At 39.6% G+C, this 17,996-nt stretch overlaps 1 protein-coding gene across 2 annotated transcripts; it reads right to left on the bottom strand.

The window, feature by feature from the left end:
• Positions 1–4,096: 4,096 nt before the first annotated feature.
• Positions 4,097–17,977, bottom strand: LOC120516143 (myb-related transcription factor, partner of profilin-like). 2 transcript variants are annotated; one of them, XM_039737612.1, is made up of 4 exons: positions 17,764–17,977; positions 12,454–12,579; positions 11,716–12,134; positions 4,097–8,086 (listed from the first exon to the last, which is right to left on the bottom strand). In XM_039737612.1, the coding sequence occupies exons 3-4, from the start codon at positions 12,110–12,112 to the stop codon at positions 7,353–7,355; spliced, it is 1,131 nt and encodes a 376-aa protein (XP_039593546.1). In that variant the 5' UTR covers positions 12,113–12,134; positions 12,454–12,579; positions 17,764–17,977; the 3' UTR covers positions 4,097–7,352. The 2 variants fall into 2 exon arrangements, with proteins under 2 accessions (XP_039593546.1, XP_039593537.1); XM_039737603.1 differs by lacking the exon at positions 12,454–12,579 and having other exon boundaries at positions 4,098–8,086.
• Between the last annotated feature and the right edge of the window lie 19 nt (positions 17,978–17,996).

Raw genomic sequence — 17,996 nt, 5'->3', positions numbered from 1 at the left:
GTAGAGTACGAGATTCCAGTGATTACCCAGCCAGGATGCCAGCTGGATGGAAGGACCGGAGAAGCTGTGAGGCACTACCTCCCCTGGGATGCTAGAGGGCAGCCCTCTTGGCTGGCTGTGGCACCATGGATTCCCACAGGGAATGCAGGGACTTGGAGTTTGGTACAGCCCTTTTGGGTTCAGTGGGGGTCGTCAGGGGGAGCTGCAGAGCCCTATAGTGGACTTCCACCACACCTGGGAGTGATTCTATTTAATACTGATGAGTCACCTGGAGCACTCCCAGGAACTGAATAAAAGGAGCCAGAGTCAGGAGAACGATGATGAAACTTGCTGGGAGAGGAGTGGAGGCAGAGAGAAGAAAAGACTATGCTTTGTCTTGTGGGGAACAAATAAAGCACTTCCTCCCTAAAGAATAAAGGTGTGCTGTGTGGCAATTTGCATCCTGCCTGTCTGTGCTGGGGTCAAGGCAGCTGTACTCACCCTGGTGGTCCATGCCATATATTCAGAAAAACATCAGCACCATTCTCAGTGTGTGTGGAACTCCACCAGGTCTGTGCTTTGTCTCCAGTCCTGTTTGCGGTTTTCATGGACAGGATATCAAGGCAAAGATGTAGAAGGGATGGTGTCCAGTTCATTGGTCTCAGGTCACTGATTTTTGCAGATGATGAGGTCAGCACTTCCAAATCTAAGGCCATAATCTTCTATAGGAAAAGGTGGGCTGCTCTCTCTAAGTGAGAGGTGTCTTACTGCCCCCTGTGAAGATGTTAAAGTATCTCAGGGTCTTCTTCATGAGTAAGAGGAGAAGGGATGGTGAGATCAACAGATGGATTGGGGCAGCAGACACGGTTATACAGTTTCAATACCGACCTGTGGTGAAGAAGGAGCTAAGCCAGATGGAAAATCTCTCAGTTTACCAGTCGATCTACTTTCCTATCCTCACCTATAGCCATGAGCTTTGGGTAATGACCAAAAGGAAGACATTGTGGGTATAAGTTGCTGAAATTTGCTCTCTCTGCAGGGTATCTGGGTGAAGCTTGGAACAGAGCCACTGACCCTCCGCGGCGTGAGGACACAATCTTGGTGATTTGAATATCTGATACAGATGTCTCCCAGAGGGGACTGGGCGGTCTCTTGGTCTGGAATCCCTGCAGATTTAATTTTTTTTCTCCAGCTGTCTGGAGGTTTTTTTTTTTGTTTTTTCTGTCCACCCTGGCCATCGGACCTTACTTATTCTATGTTAATTAATGTTGACATATTTTCATTTTTTATTGTGTCTTCTATTTTTCTATTCTTCATTTTGTAAAGCACTTTGAGCTACATTTTTTTGTATGAAAATGTGCTATATAAATAAATGTTGTTGTTGTAGATGGCTCCCTGTGGATCTGGGGCAATTGAAAATGTTATAGTTAGCAGGACAGACTATAGCTGTGATCAGCTATATTTTTGGGACAGTATGCTAGGTGAGAACCATCTGATTTCATTTGGAGTCGTCTTTTAATGAAGCCATGATTTTACCTCAGCACCATTATGGGAACAACTCAAAAGCTGCTCATTCTTATGTTGGACAAAGGACATTAAGAAACTTTCTGGAATTACTGAATACTGCAACACAATGAAAAGACACTGAATTAATAGAAAAAAATGTGTAAAAACACACACATTGATCAAGGCTACTTTCCAAGATCAAAAGGAAAATTGAGGACATTTGATATTCATAAGTCAAGTGAAGATTCATGGACATGGTATGATTAATTGTAAATGAAGCTAAGGTTTTGATTTACTGTTAATTTGGTGATATTTTGGATTCAAACAGTTACTGGTGACAGACAGGAGGCAAAGGTAGCCCCAGTATGGAATCAGGAAGCCCAAGTACATTTGTGCTCTCATGACAATGAGACAACTGTAAAGTGTGGTGCACAGCAAAGTATTTTATGTGGGTACAACCACTGCAAAGATACCATCATTTACAGAGTGTCTGACTGTGACATCAGTGTAAGATGTTCTACAACCAGTTGACATACAAATTAAAAGTGCTGCAAAATGACTTATGGTAAGCTGCAGAAAGACAGGAATGAAAATAACATGAAGCTAAGACTATCACTGTCAAAACTGAAAGAGTTTTTTGAATAAAAACTGCATTCTACATTGGATGATCTACAGACCAAACCGTACAAAATTAAAGACCAATAATGACCACTAGCGGTGCTCGACCAGCTACGACTTGCTAGGGCTACCAGCATGTCATTGGTCCTAATCCTGCTAGATCTCTCTTCTGCCTTTGACAAAGTCAACCACAAAATCCCTTCTTGCCACCCTCTCTGACACTCAACTGGCTTGAATTCCCACATCTTGGGCAGATCCTACAGTGTGTCCTGGCAAGGAGAGTTGTCAAAGGCACACCAGTCATGCACAGGGGTGCCCCAAGGATCGGTGCTGGGTCCTCTACTTTTCTCTTTGTACACCACCTCGCTGGGCTCCATCATCCAATCCCATGGTTTCTCTTATCAGTACTATGCTGACAATAAACAGCTATACCAGTCATTCCCTCCAGTGGACAATACGGTATCAATTAGAGTCTCTGCATATCTCAGCCTGGATGAAGGACCACCATCTACAGCTCAACCTGGCAAAAACAGAGCTTCTTGTGATCACAGCCACTGTTTCTCGTTCATGCTGGTTAATGCCGTACAACATCCGCAAGATCAGACCATATCTGATAGAGTATGCAGCACAACTTCTGGTCCAGGCTTTGGTCTTGTCACGTCTGGACTACTGCAACTCACTTCTGCCAGGAGTACCCATATTTGCTATCAAGCTGCTGTGGATGGTCCAGAATGCAGTGGCCTGTCTTGTATTCAACCAGCCATGACGGGCACGTCACTCCTCTCTTCAGGTCGCTACATTGGCTCCCTGTAGCAGCACTCTTTAAATCCAAGTCTCTGGTGCTTGCCTGCAGAGTAGTCAATGGGTCACCACCTGCATATATGGAGACACTGGTGAGTTGCTAATCTCCTTCTCGACCACTCAGGTCAGCCAGGGAACAGCGTCTGGTGATGTCACCTCTACGTGGCATCAAGTCTCAATCCAGACTCTTTTCCTGTGTAATTCCTAGTTGGTGGAACGGGCTGCCAACCTCCATCCGTACTGCCAATTCCCTCATTGAATTTAAGAAGCAATTGAAGACCCATTTGTTCTGTGAATATCTGTCAAATTGTTAGAAAAATCTTTTGGTCTTTGATCCTTTATATTGTTTGTTAATTTATTGTTTAATTGCTTTATCAATTATAATCTATGATTGTAAATATATGAGTTATTACATCTCTTCACTTGTGGCAATCACCTTCTGTTACCTGTCCTATTACATTTGCTGAACAAACAGCCTTAAGTCTAATGTTACTCGGTTATGTTTACCACTTTTGTGAGTCACGTTGGATAAAAGTGTCTGCCAAGCAAATAAATGTAAATGTAAATACCTTTTCACTTTAGGAAGCAGGAGATAACATAGGCAAGACTAAGATGGCCACATGCACCAGTACCCTCTGAAATCAAACAGTCGTAAGGACTGCATAAAGATCCTGAACGCAGTGCTCATGCTGCAGAATGGTTCCTCATACTCAAAGAAGCGTTTCAACAGACAAGGACTAACAGAAAAGCCAGCGGGCTGCCCTCAGTGATAGTGCGGAACAGATTCTCAAGTCACAAAAGCACAAGCACAAGGCTGTTGCAGAAACAAAACCACTGACGCTAGAAAATCTGGCAAAGGAAGAAGCAGAATCGGACATTTTTCTCAACAAGTTAAACTCCAGGAAGTAAATTTTTGTTTTATCTAGAAAAGAATAGTAGCATCTACAAACATCACCTCATTGCAGATGATGAAGTATGACAAACAGGTGGAAGACTACAAAAAGTGTGAAGAAGAACATACATTGCCTTTCTTTTCTAAGATTTCATACTGCTATGCTTTATCTATAATATATACATGAACGCTGAACACATTGTGGATGAATTAATTTGAATGCTGTATTACAACAAAAAACATTAGACTCCAGCTGCAAATTCTGCAATAAGAACAATTGTATCAAGGTGAGCAATTTCTAGAAGGGTGAATCTCAAGGCTGGAGAGCAAAATATACAAGTTTACCTGAAGCTTACTTGTATCCTGACAAGCTTTCCTTTAGAAATTTTGGAAAAACAGTATTTCTAGCCCATTCAGATAAAGTGGAGTTATAACTAGTTAAACAATGTCGACTGCTATTTACCTGTCTGACCGTAACAGCAGCCCATAGCAAACTCTGATTCTTTGAACACTGATGGTTGTATAAATGCTTTGTATAGATTCACTGCCAGAAGAAGACAAGTGGTTATGGTACAACTTTATAGGAGCTGACTGTAAGTTAATCCATCTATGAAGGGAATCACTCCAAAATTTAAAAAGTTCTTATACATTAACAAATTATTTTGGATATTTAACCCACCAGCTGGCATCACATCATTTTGTAAGGTCCTCAGCATTGTTTTGAGACAGCAGATTACAGATGATGAAGGCCTGCAGATATTTTTATTATAGGTGGAAGCCATAATTAATAGTACGACAGCTTTGGATGACTCAAACAGTCTCGAGTTTTTAACAAACCCAATCACTTACCGCTGCTGAAGACACAGCCAGCTGTTTTCAAAAGAGAAGATATTCACATGCATTGAAGTTGAAAACAAAGACAGTATAGGATAAATTTCTTTTAGATCAAATATCAATATATGAATATTTGCCTTCATTACAGGAAAAACAAAAAGGTGATATGTTAATAAAAAAAATAAGCCAAAAGTCATTATTTTAGTAGTAGATAACAAAGGCCCTTGCGAATTCACAATTTGTTTGCACAAGCATCAAAACTAAAACAAATATAATACAAAATCCTGTTAAAAAAGAAGAAATGAGAATATTACAGAAAGTTGTCAAGATTATGTAACTAGATTTTGTGAACTGCTACACTATTAAATAGAAAACTGAATTGTGTTAAGAATGTGTAATTAGTTGCTAGTATTAAGAGTGGCTCTACATTTGGCAAATGTTGTGCTGTCTATCAATGGCCAGACTGGATAGTATTGTGTTTCACCTAGAGTGTTTTCCCTGGCTTATGCTTATTTTCCTTTGCTCTGTCATCTTTGTTTATTGTAAAATGTTATTTTCCTGATGTTTAGGATATTTATGTTTATTGTGTTGCTATTATTCTTTTTATTTATTTACTATCTACTGTATTACATGTTACTTAATAATGTGTTACTTAACTTATTCTGTTACTTCTGTTTTGTGGGTGAAACCCTACGAGACGGGGCTACCCCGATGTCACCGCTGAAGGACCGTCCCCAGCCTCTATATTTGAAGCTGCAAAGCAGATCCTTTAGCGGTTCATTGATTGTTGTTCTAGAGTGCTTTACTGGTAAGTATTGATTTTGCTAGTCACTTTAGCTTTCTTGCTTCTGCCCTGAGATTTTGAGGACTTGTCTGCTCTGAACGGCCTTTTAAGGCAAATTCTTTTTTGCCTTTTCACCTCTTTGTGATTTTCAAATAAATATCTTTATTTATAAAGATTCTGCATTGGCCTTGTCATTAAGCTTGAGTTTTTTTTTTTATGGCTTACCCTATATCTCCTGAAGGGTATTTTTGTTATTTTGGGGCATTACTTTTAAGCATTAAAAGCCAATTCCCCTTTATGGGCCTGTGTAGGTCGAAGCCAGCCTGTAACGTTTGGCAAACAGGCTGCCTGAAGCGAGACCTATTCTAGTCAGGTAGAGAAGCTCTAGCCTGACTTGTGCAGCTTTTAGAAGGCCTCACACCCTTTTTGCTATATTAGGTGCACTCAAATCATACCAGGTGTTGCTCTTAATTATGATAGCCTGTCCTTTTTTTAAAAAAAACTTCCTGGAGTCAAAGTAGGTTATTTGATTGCTGGAGGAGAGAACACAAGAATGTGTTTTACCAAATATTAAAAAGGACATCTCTTTCATTATTTAGTTTTGAAGTTTGTGTTCTGTTTTGTTTAATGTAAATTGAAGAGTATATATTCTGATGTTGCTGTCAGTTATGGTGAATAGCGTAATGTACACAGGTGCGTAAGACAAATCCTACAATTCTTCAGTGCTGGATCAAAATACGCATTTACAGTGGTAACAGGAAACCCTGCAAAGTGTCGCCAATATAAAAACCTGCTACAATGAAAATAAGCTGCCTACATCACTGCTTATTAAAAAAATTCATATGGTCCAGTGAGGGTTTTGAAAAACAAACCTTGTTTGGAGTTGGCCATTCTTCTTCCTATTCACTGAAGACAGTAACAAGCATCACTGTTACTAATATCATGTCCCAGGTGACGCGGCCATAGCAGAAATCACGGTTTGTTATTTCCTGGATTTGAAAATATGAAGTAACATTATTTAATTTTAAACTACAGCATTTTTTCTTACATGTAACTGATATAAAAATGTTTTGGGATACTGGCACAGGCCCTGGAAAGTGTTGTGATGAGTCCTCTTTTAAGTTTGACATGATTACAATGAACATGTTTTGCATTCATACATGCAGTCATTTCACAAAAGTATAAGAATAGACAATTTATAAACAGCAGAAAAATCATACCTATAAAGAGTGGCTCGCTTATAAGTAGCCTCTACCCGTGCAGTCCGTTATTAACTTGAAATGTAAGCATGTAATCAGGAATGGGGAAAGTAAAATATTCATATTCCTAAAAAAAGAGGACATTTTCATCTTTGTTTTAAAGTTCAATGTAGTTCAATTTGCTCTCAACAACTGGAGAACCTAGAAGTGTCACTCTTCCATATCAAAACACTGCCAGTGCACGTCAAATGGTACTCGCTGACATTTTCTCCTCATAGGCTATTCAAAGAAACTTACAGTATTTGTGAAAAAGTCTTTTTTTCTTAATTTTTTTTAGAACTTTCATAAAATTGAAAACATTGATTAGAAGTGAGGAGAAACGTGCTCGGCGAAGAACAATGAATTTGCCCATCATCCTTGTAGACTATGCACCTTACTGATTCAATTTAAAAGAAGGTAACAAAGTTTAAAAGGGGCGATTGTCACAGCAGGTTGGTGTGTTTCAGCAACCTTACAAATGAGTTCTGCGCTTTTTATGCTTGCAGTGTTGTTTCATCTCCTCTCATTTGGAACAGTGCAAGAAAATCATTACCTCAGGCTGAAACCCATTCAGACGCACCCAGACATTGCAGACTAGACATAGGAGGCATCCCAGACTGCAAGTCAATTGGACTTCAAGCAGCACAACCACTGCACTACTGTCTTGTTCAGCAGCCATCTGCTAAACAATGCTGTCACATTATTTTCCTTGCTCTCTGTGCATTGATGTTGCCAGCATATCAGCCGAGGAAGATGAAGAAACAAGGCTACCATGAACTGAACTGGGAACAACAATTATGGGCCTCTCCTGCTGAGCAGCCAGTAAATCTATAACTCTATCTTGGAGACAATTAGTTGCATCAATACTCTCAGTGATTTTCTGGTGGATGCCCACTAATTCTTCTGCCAGTTCTGACACACTTTCATTTTTTTCTGCAATGCGGGAAGCAATGCGTGCAATATTTTTATTTGTTTCACACATTTCCCGGTAAATTAGTCTATTTTGTCTAGTCAGGGTTCGGAAACCTTCCTTGAGAACAGCAGTGTGTTCCCGGTGAGCCCGAAGCAGCTGCTGCTCAAAATGGCCAACGGAGACGATTCTGTTGGGGTTGGAAATGCTGTGCATTTTTCGAGGGCTACGCAAACCTGGAAAAGAAGTTAATGGAGTGTCACAAATGTCATTCACCACTGAAAGACTGCTTTCTGATTCTGGGACATTTTGAGATGAAATCTGGCTACATTCCTGGTTAACAGTTTTTATTTCATGGTTGGCATAGGGCATACAAGGGAACTGTTCGGTATATGACGCAGGCTTGGGCAGAGGAGGCACCTGTGATGTTTCTTCACTTTGGTGAAGCTGCAGGGATGAAGACTGGGCTTCAGGCAATTTCTCACAAATAACTGGCGACAGGGCATCTTGGCAGGAGAAGGTACCTTATGAAAAAACACAGAAGACATTAAATTATGTCATCGGGAAAGAAAAAGTTGCAAATACAACTGTTGGAGATGGGAAAGAGTGTGTGTGTATATGGGGTTTCTTCATTATCTGAAAGCTGCAAACTTTGAAACGACAGGCATTTTATATGATGATCACCAAAACCAAAAAATACCCATAAAAGAAGGCAAAAAGAAGAAATGACATAATTCAAGAAAGAATAAAGGAGAAAACACAAACAAGCATGATGGTAACCGTATGCAAAATTTAAAATTAAGACAAAAAACAAAAGAAAATACTTCAAAGGCAGAAAGGGGTAAGGTTTTTTCCTCTGGCTCAGACATTTTGCAAAATTAGTAATAGTTTTCTATACTGTAAAAAACACTGAAAAGCTGCCTCATTCATGTCTATCAATCAGAACTGTCAATTTGAATCCTTTGTTTCCAGTTATTCAGATTAGTCAATTACTACCCTATGATTAATTCAAAACATGGCAGCATCTAGAAATATAAAATACAAATGTGCACTGGCTTCCAGATTAGCATCTTGTCAACACTTTGATATGTGTGGCTAATTAATTAAACCAATATATGCACTCACCCGTTTTGTTTTTCTAGTATAGTGTCCAAGAAAACCACAACCGATATTGATAAAAGAAGTCAACTGTAAAGCAGCAATCAGTCCTGGGTGACCCACCAGAGCATTACTCACTTGAACACTCATGTTCACCCACATTGGACATACCGTTAAATTATTAGTGTCACCAATCAATCCAACAGAATATCTTTGGTTTGCAAGAAGAAACCAGACAAGATGCTGCAAAGGAAATACACGCATGCAAGACACTGCACAAAATGGTACCTCAGCATGGAAACAAACCAAGGGTTCAAATGGTGTTGCATGGCAATGTCATACCAATAGAAGCAATCTATCAAAATAAGTCCATATAGACATGGGAGACACATTCATACATGGTGTACAGGTACAAGAGAAAAATGAGAACGGACTTTGTTTAGGGTTACACAGTGGGCCAAAGACAGGAACTGAACCACAACTACCCCAAACTGCCTACCTATGGATAAGCAGAATCAGCTAAAATAACAATGTAATGTCAGGTCAGTAGAATGTTAGAAAAATTATGATGAGATCTGGCCATTCAGCCCACCAGGATTGTCCATCCTACACACCTAGATTGTCAAAAATAACATCAAGTTGAGATTTGATGGTCCCTAAAGTTCTGCTTTCCATCACATCTACTTGGTTCTTTGCATGAGATAAAACATTTGTGACCCAGTGTTCTTGTTTGTTCTAAAGCAACAAATGGGATCTACTGTACGAACTGCTTTCATAATTTTAAATACTTCAATCAAGTTCCCCTGATAATCTCTGTTTTCTTACACTAAAAAGGTTCAGCTCCTTGTATAGCTCATACTTCTTGGTCCGGGTATCAGACTAGTCACTCTTCTTTGTAGTTTTCCTGGCACTGCTCTGTCTTTTATCTTATTTGAAGACCAAAACTGTACACAGTACTCCACATGAAGCCTCACTGATGTGTTATATAATTTAAGCGAGACCTCTCTTGACCTGTACTTCACACATGGTGATATATAACCTAATATCCTATTAGCTTTCTTACTTCTGTACTCTGTCTGGATGTAGATAATGATGAGTCTACTACAAATCGCAAGTCCATCTCATAAGGTGTATCTTCAAGTTTCAGACCTCCCATTATGCATTAAAATCTGACATTTGTACTTACTATGTTTCATACTTTACATGTATTTACAGTAAATTGTATTTGCTACAAAACTGCTCAAAGCTGTATGCAGCCCAAGTCCCTCTGTAACAATTTAGCTGATTCTAAATCATCTGCTCTTCCACCTGGTTTGGGACCATCTGCAAATGTAACCAGCTTATTAATTATATTCTTGTCCCGATCGTTTATTAAAAGAGCAGCAGCTCCAGCACTGACCCCTGAGGGGCACATTTTTATATTTTACCTAATTCTGATTAAAAATTACTTTATGGCAACCTCAGGACTTTTAGGGCAATTCATATATCTGCTTTTCCATGCACTACTGAGCCAAGTGTCACCACTGGGGAATAATATCATCATGGCATAGCTGAGCCTAATTAATTTTACACTGGCATATACAAACAGAAAGGCGGCATGGGTGTGCAGTGGGTAGCGCTGCTGCCTTGCAGTTAGGAGGACTGGGTTCGCTTCCCTGCATGGAGTTTGCATGTTCTCCCCGTTTCTGCGTGGGTTTCCTCCCACAGTCCAAAGACATGCAGGTTAGGTGAATTGGCAATCCTAAATTGTCCCTAGCTTGTGCTTGGTGTGTGGGTGTGTCCTGCGGTGGGCTAGCGCCCTGCCCAGGTTTTGTTTCCTGCCTTGCACCCTGTGTTGGCTGGGATTGGATCCGGCAGACCCCCGTGACCCTGTAGTTAGGCGGGTTGGATAATGAATGGGTGTACAGATAGAGCTAAAGTTAAGGAGAAATATGGAATTATCAGGGTATGCCATTCTCCATGCCCAATTTAAATAATTGTACTTAAACTGCAGAGTCATTTTGCTACTCGTGCACGTCACCTATAGCATGTATGCCCATGTCAGACCTAAACCATTAAAAGGCAATAATGGATGTAGCACATTAACTCAGGATGATTGGATTTTAAACCATAAGGCTACCAGTTTAATTCTTGGTTCTGAACTTCTGTGTTACCCTGACAAAGTAACTTTGGCCTCCTGTGCCTAAATTGTAATACGTGTGTGTATCTTAAGTAGCCTCTGGTAACATTAGCTCAAGGAATGGCAGATACCTAACTAAACTAATTAAAAAGGCTTGCTGTATTACATGGCTGATGTTGAACTCACGAGAGACAGCATCCAAAACGATGATGATGATAAAATGTCATTAACGTTGCCATTAACTCCATGATGCATTACCATCAGGAACTTTTAGCCACTTGCTCATTCCATCACTGTGTTCTACATCGTACTACTTGGGCTCTTTTTTGCCCATGGCATTTAAACTGTGCAACCTTATTCATCCATTCTCTCCCTAGCCCATTGTAACAGATATGCTGGCATACAGAAATATGCATTAGTGACATTTGCACATTTAATGTACAGTGAGTATATTGTGTTTATAATTCTGGGCCTAATACTTATTTCATAAACTGCACCTTGATTTTAAAGCTTATGATATGACTTTATGTTCTGTGTCACTGCTGGAGAAAGCCAAGTATTCCTCTGAGAATTAATAAAGTACATTCTGTATAATTGTCTGTTTATCTGTAGGTTTCACCTAAATATACAGGGTGGTCCAGATCTAATTATGCAGATCCAGATCGTCTGGATGACTTTGATTTATGCAGGGATGATTCCAGTTCAGCACAAAGACGATTCTTTATATCGTCAGTTCGCACACTTCTCGATGGTCCGGGAATTTTCAGGTGATTTTCTATGTAATAAACTTAATAAGTTATAGCGTAATGAAAATTGCATAATTAGATCTGGACCACCCTATACAATAATGTAAAACTGGGGGTTATGGAATTAATATTTCTGTACATTAAAGTGATGAACGTGGACATTCTAAATCTTTACAAACCTGGCAATTACCTTCACAAGCAGGTAAATGAGCGGAGTCCTGTTCTTCCTCTTTTACCACTGTGTGAATATTTAAGGAGTCATATACTCTCTGCTCCATTGCAGTTAGGTATAAAGCTGATGATGGGCTTGATTTTGACATGTGACACCGTGCATCTTCAACCTTCTGCTTAGTTCTGCGTTTTAAGTCTTGCCACCTCCTCTTTATCTCACTTACTGTGCGTTGCATTCCAGATGCTGCGTACAACCTGTGAGCTATTTCGACCCATATTTTATTCTTCTCATATGTCGTCATGCAGTTGCCTTGTAAGCCAAACAAAATGTCTTCTTTCTGGGTGACTTCTTCAATTAGTATATCTAGCTCTGCTTCTGTAAATTTATGTTTGCGCATCCGCTCTCTGGGCTGCATATCCTCACTGGTTTCCCCGTACCTGTTAACACACATTATAGAAATAAAAGCATATTAGAAAATGTTCCCTACCAATAAATAACAAGTTTTCTGCAAATGACTAAAACAATTTCGCAGCTGCACTTTAAAGTGCCGTAATATGCCAAGAACAGAGCATTTCTGCCTAGCTTCCTTAAGTGCAGCTAATTTAATTTAAATAGCATCTCTTGATTCCATGAGTGTTTTATTGCTTATTAGCAAACTGCACTTCTTTTAATGTAAATTATTACTTTTAGGAAATTCACTTTACTGTATGATGTGGACTTCTGAAGCAGTGATATATTGCAGCATTATTTTCTTACCTCTGCCTTAAACCAGTTTAATATTCTTCCTCATGAAGTTCATGTATCATAAGTGCTGGACATGTTTTGCTGTTGTGTTTTTGTTCCTGCTTTAATTTTTTATTATTCTGCTATTTCAACTTGTACCTTTGACAAAATGGAAGAACACTGATGTCAGGTATATGAAGAAAAGTAAAAAGTACAATGTCTGTCTATGCATTTACTACTTTTTCTTACATTGTTCTTAATGAATAACATTCCTCTTTACCTTTTGACTTAGGGGGTCATTTAATCATATGACAAAGTTACAAAAAAGATAAAATGTTCAGTTACATTATAAGACTTTGAAATACTAATTAAGGAACATGATTCTAAAACACTATAATGCACAGAACAGAAACAAACTGCATCTGTGGTATAAGGGACCTATGACAGACTAAGGGAATGAGATTTTATTAGTCTGGAACAAAAAACACTTTGTGGAGTATACTCCAGACTATGAACATCTCAAAGGACATGATAAAGTTGATGATGATTGACTTTAAAATACTACTAATGATTTACAAAGCCTTAAATAATCTTGGCCCGTCCCATATTTTGGAATTTCTGTCTCCATGCACTCCAAGGTCTGCTTATAATTCCAGGAGCCAAACTTAAAAGAAGTTGTGAGGTGGCCTTCTGCTGTTATACACCTAAAATCTGGAATATTTACCAGAAGAAATTTGCCATGCAAATATTGTGGAACCATTAAAAATTCATTATTTTAATTTGGCTTTCTCATAGCCACATTTTGGTTGTATTCAAAATAGACTACATAGTGTAGAATTATCATATTCTTCAGGGATCTGCAATCTGTACTAATTCCCACTATTCTCTGCCGTTTTCTCCAGTTCTTCCATGGTGGCGAGCTGTGCCACCACCACCTGATCAAGGCACCATGAAGCCCCCTGCATTGATGGAATGAAGGCGGGTGTCTCAGCTGTCCATGAGACCAACTTCATCAAATTCTATCTTGTGAAGCCTGAAAACTTCAAGGTTTGATTTAGGAACATCTGTGTTTGGTAGAATGCCCATTGGGGACTGGGTGGTCTTTTGGCCTTGGAACTCCTGCAGATTTTGTTTTTTTTTTTTTTTGCTGCAGCCCTAACTGAATTTTTTTTTCAGTCCTTCGGGTGATCTGATCTTACCTTTTTTTTTGTTGTTACTTAATTCTTTAATATTATTGCCAAATCTTTATTGTTTTTCTTTTCTTGTAACTTTCTCTTTGTCATCTTCTAAAGCACTTTGAGCTACATTATTGTATGAAAATGTGCTATAGAGATAAATGTAACAAATAAATGTTGTTGAAGTATAATTCTTTAGGGAAAATGCACTCAAGGAATCTAAGAACTGCGTCTTCACATACATGGTCATGGGAACCTAAAAGAATCACCCAACTCAAAATGTTAAGCATAAACCTTGACCGATAACACAACAACATCGCTATTAGTTAACTGAGTGAGTCTCACAGACTGGATTATATCCTTGCATTTGTCAATAGTTTGCAATTCCACTGTGTGCCAGAAGAAGCTGATATGAAAAGTGATAATTTGCTGAATTCATGTCACTCATCTGCAAGGGCAAAAATAACTTGTCAGTTTACAAAATGTAAAGAGGCATATTAGTCTGATGCAAATTATAAAGTCATAGCTCACTTCTCACTCATATTTCTTATTTCTGTTAGTTTAACATGATGAATCCATCCAGTCTGCACTTGTTCCACTTGTTTCAGGACACTGGTAAATGCATGTGTACATACGAAAAAATAAAAGAGTTATGTTGGTTCTAGTGACTTCAAACCATAAAGCTTAAACTTTGTATCCAATCTTGGGCTCTTAACTTGATCTACATCTAGTTTTTGATTTAAATGTCAGGATTAGAATTGTAGGGGGAACTACTATATATAAGAAAGGGCAGAACAGACTCTTTTTTTCTTAGGAGACTGCATTGCTTTAATGTCAGTAGTGACATCCTTCACATCTTCTATTACTCTGTGATGACCGGTACGTTTTCTATATTGTGGTGTGCTGGGCTGGTAACATTACTTCAAGAGATGCCCACCGAATCAACAAGCTAATTAAAAGGGCAGGTTCAGTTATAGGATGCACTCTGGACCCCCTGGATGTAGTAGAGAAGCAGAGGATTAAAACAAAACTGAATGCCATTATGAGCAATGCTGCATAACCTCTCTGTGACACACTAACACTGAGGACTTTCAGAAAACAAACTGTGTCAAGAAATGCTACTGGGGCTCCTTTATACCAACAGCAATATGCAGGCATAACGTCTCACAGTGACTAGTTTTCTTTATTTTTAATTTTCTTCATTTTTAGTCATTCTGGTGTGCATTAAGAGCATAATGTGCATGTGTGTGTATTTATGTAAAGAACTTCTGAAAAAAGCAAAATTTCCCCCTGGGCCCAATTAAAATTCTAACTATGTACATTGCTTGAACACATTCTTGGTATTGCTTGTATATAATTTTACTTAGTTTTATCAGAAACCACATAAAAGCCACAAATGAATAATGTAATTGTTGTTACACTTCTACCCTGCCAGCCCTGGTAGGTGAAGTGATGCAATCTGGATAACACATGGCATCGAGGGAAGTGACTAACCCTCTGGCTTTACAATTTTTTGTAGTGTCTCTCATGTTGAATGGAATTCAAGGTGAAAATTCTTTTTTTTTATTTTTGTCATAAACTGGGGAATTAAAACAGGAGTAAGCTGTATATTAGGTAAACTGATTTTGTTTTCTGCAAAGATAAATAAATGAATGAATAAATAATTAAAGTTATGTATTTTGGAACATTCTTGTGTATCATGGACTAGTGATCTATTGCATGTTAGTCAGGCATGCAAGCAAGAATTTCACTGTACTCTGTAAATGTGACAATAGTGTTACTACTACTACTACTATAATTTTACACATTCTGTATAACTACTGCCATTTTTCTACATATCCTTACATCCCTTATAGTTGAAATGATTTGTTTATTAACATATAAAGAGCTGATGCTGTGGAATGAAGCAGCAACCTTGTCATTTCTGGTCCATTGCTTCATCCACCAGAAGCTATGCATGGCGACAGTGTTGGACATTTTCTGAACCGGGTTAGACTTGCTACATGAAAGCTCATTAATCCTGGCTCACATCCTGCCTAGGCGCTATCAGTGTGGAGTTTATGGAGTATCACAGAAGTGTACTCTCCAGACACTACCGTTTTCTTATGCATCTCAAAGACATGTAGGTTTGGTTGGCTGCTGACTCTAAACTGGCCAGGTGAAGTTTAGATGCCTACGTGAGTGTGCCCTACAATACGCTGGCACCATCTCCATGGATGGTTCCTGCTTTGCATATGTTGCTGCTACACTGAATTATGGCATCCTGCAGGCTCAGAAAATGAACTGATAAATGGATGGATTTTCTGAATGGAATCTAACACAGGGCCGGTGAAAACTGTTTCTTAGCTCTGGAGCAATTGGCCATGACTATAAAAATTCTCTGGATGATATATGGGGACAACTTAGCCAATAGCTGACCAAATTAGCCCAATGAACCGAATGGCCTCTGCTTGTCTGTCAAGTCTGTTATGTTCCTGGTCAGCACGCCAGTCCACTGCAGGCAGGGCCAGCTCCACCATTAAGGTGAATTAGGCATTCGCCTGGGGCGCAGATCATAAGGGAGGGGGGACTCAGCCACAGGAGTTAGCTACTGAACAGTCAGTTGGCGCACTAAAAAGTTTGGCCTAGGGTGCAAAATAACCTAGCACTGGCACTGACTGCAGGGTACACACACAACACACATACAATACGTTAACAGCTGGCATCCACCTGATTTCCTTTTAATATTTTAGTACATCCTCTTAAATTTCAATGTGCCTAATTTATACTTAAACCATATCACAACTACTTCAAACTGCATAAGAATATACAATAAACAATGTGTAATCGTTATTCATTTAATCTCTGTATCTAACATGTTATGTAAGAATCGACTAATTAACAATAATTGCTTTAAACCACACATTGTGGTAAAGAATTTCATGAAGAACTGTAATATGTTACGATGGCCGTCCATAAGTCGAGCTTTGAGGTTCTCACAAAACATTCAGTAACTTTTGTGATTTCTATCGCGTTGAACTGGAATTAAAGTATACAGTACAAGAAAAGAAGTGGTTATAAAATTGCGTCGAAATGCCCCAAATGATTCAAACCAATTTCGTGATACGAGAAGCACACTTTTCAGGGTAAAGCGGAAACACTAGTGATATGTGCAAGCGCGCATCCCATTTTTAAATGCTGCCTTATATAATTAGAGAAAAAAAAAAACTTTCGATTGCGCCACTCCCACTTTCAGAAACGAATGTAACTGCAGCAAAATGGTGTTCAATTAACTCGTTTATAATTTGCACAGTTCGATCATAAATAGAGAAACAGTTCCCCGCACCTCTAATATTTTGACATATTCTGAAAAGGCACCACCTTGACTTTCCAATAAAGGTAAACGCGGCCGATGTTTTTCTACGCCACGCCTTTGGCTGCAGACAGTCAGTACACTGCAACGCTTGACCGACCAATAAGGGACTCGCTTTTTCGCATATCCCGCACCTCCTCTGTCAAAACACCACATCCGCCACGCCTACTTTAAGAAACAAACGTGGTTTTACATGTTGATGTTTTTTTTTTTTTTTTGAAATCGATGGTGCAGAAAAGAGCAATGTGCTCCACCATGGGTAATTTTACCTCATCTCTACGTTTTTAACGCACAAACGGTGCAATTTCCAGGTGCTCTGCGTCTCTCCTCTCCTTTTACTAACAGGAGCGTGACTGTAGCTGCAACTGCAGTGCTTCCTGTCGTAAAGGCCTTTTCCCTATCCCTGTGAAAACTTGTTCTTTTTAAAGCAAACTTCACCGTGCCTTCCTCACAAACGCAATGGCAAACGCTGCACTTACAATGCTGGACCCTGCAGTTTGTATCCGCTCTTTACATAATTAACTGGCGTGGACTTTGGCGCGGCAGGTATTCGTGTTGTTTATCTTTAACGTCATGTTTGTCTATGTGTTTCCCAAAAAAAGAATAAAACTACGCAAACATAAGCACCAAAATAGAGTGCTTCATCCTCTGTCAAATTCTGCAGCACTGTGATGCGCCTTTGCGGGTGCGCAATTAGCGCCTGGGATTAGCGGCGACGGCGAAGCGCGCGGATACAGAGCTCCTCATATAGTCGAAGCCTTACTGGAGAGACACACGCAAGTCCCCCAGCCCGCCGTCGTCCGTGCAGCGCCTTACCCCTGGTCCCCGCAGTGTCTTATTTTCTGCTGTAAAGCACGGTGCAGCTCTGCGTCACGTTAAGGCAATCCTGAACCTTCGCCTCCCATTTACCGCGCAGCAGCGCAATCTGGTCTTCCTGTGCAGGTCACCATAGCAACGCTAAAAGTGCGCGCTCGCTCGCAGCGGAACATATCGGCTGCACTCTGATGTACACAAACAGGTCAAAAGGACTGGAAAAGCTGCGAGTACCG

This window comes from Polypterus senegalus, chromosome 1 (genome assembly GCF_016835505.1).
Source record: "Polypterus senegalus isolate Bchr_013 chromosome 1, ASM1683550v1, whole genome shotgun sequence".
Classification (NCBI taxonomy): Eukaryota; Metazoa; Chordata; class Cladistia; order Polypteriformes; family Polypteridae; genus Polypterus; species Polypterus senegalus.
The sequence above is the reverse complement of the archived record's forward strand: the minus strand, read 5'-3'. Positions and strand labels throughout refer to the sequence as shown.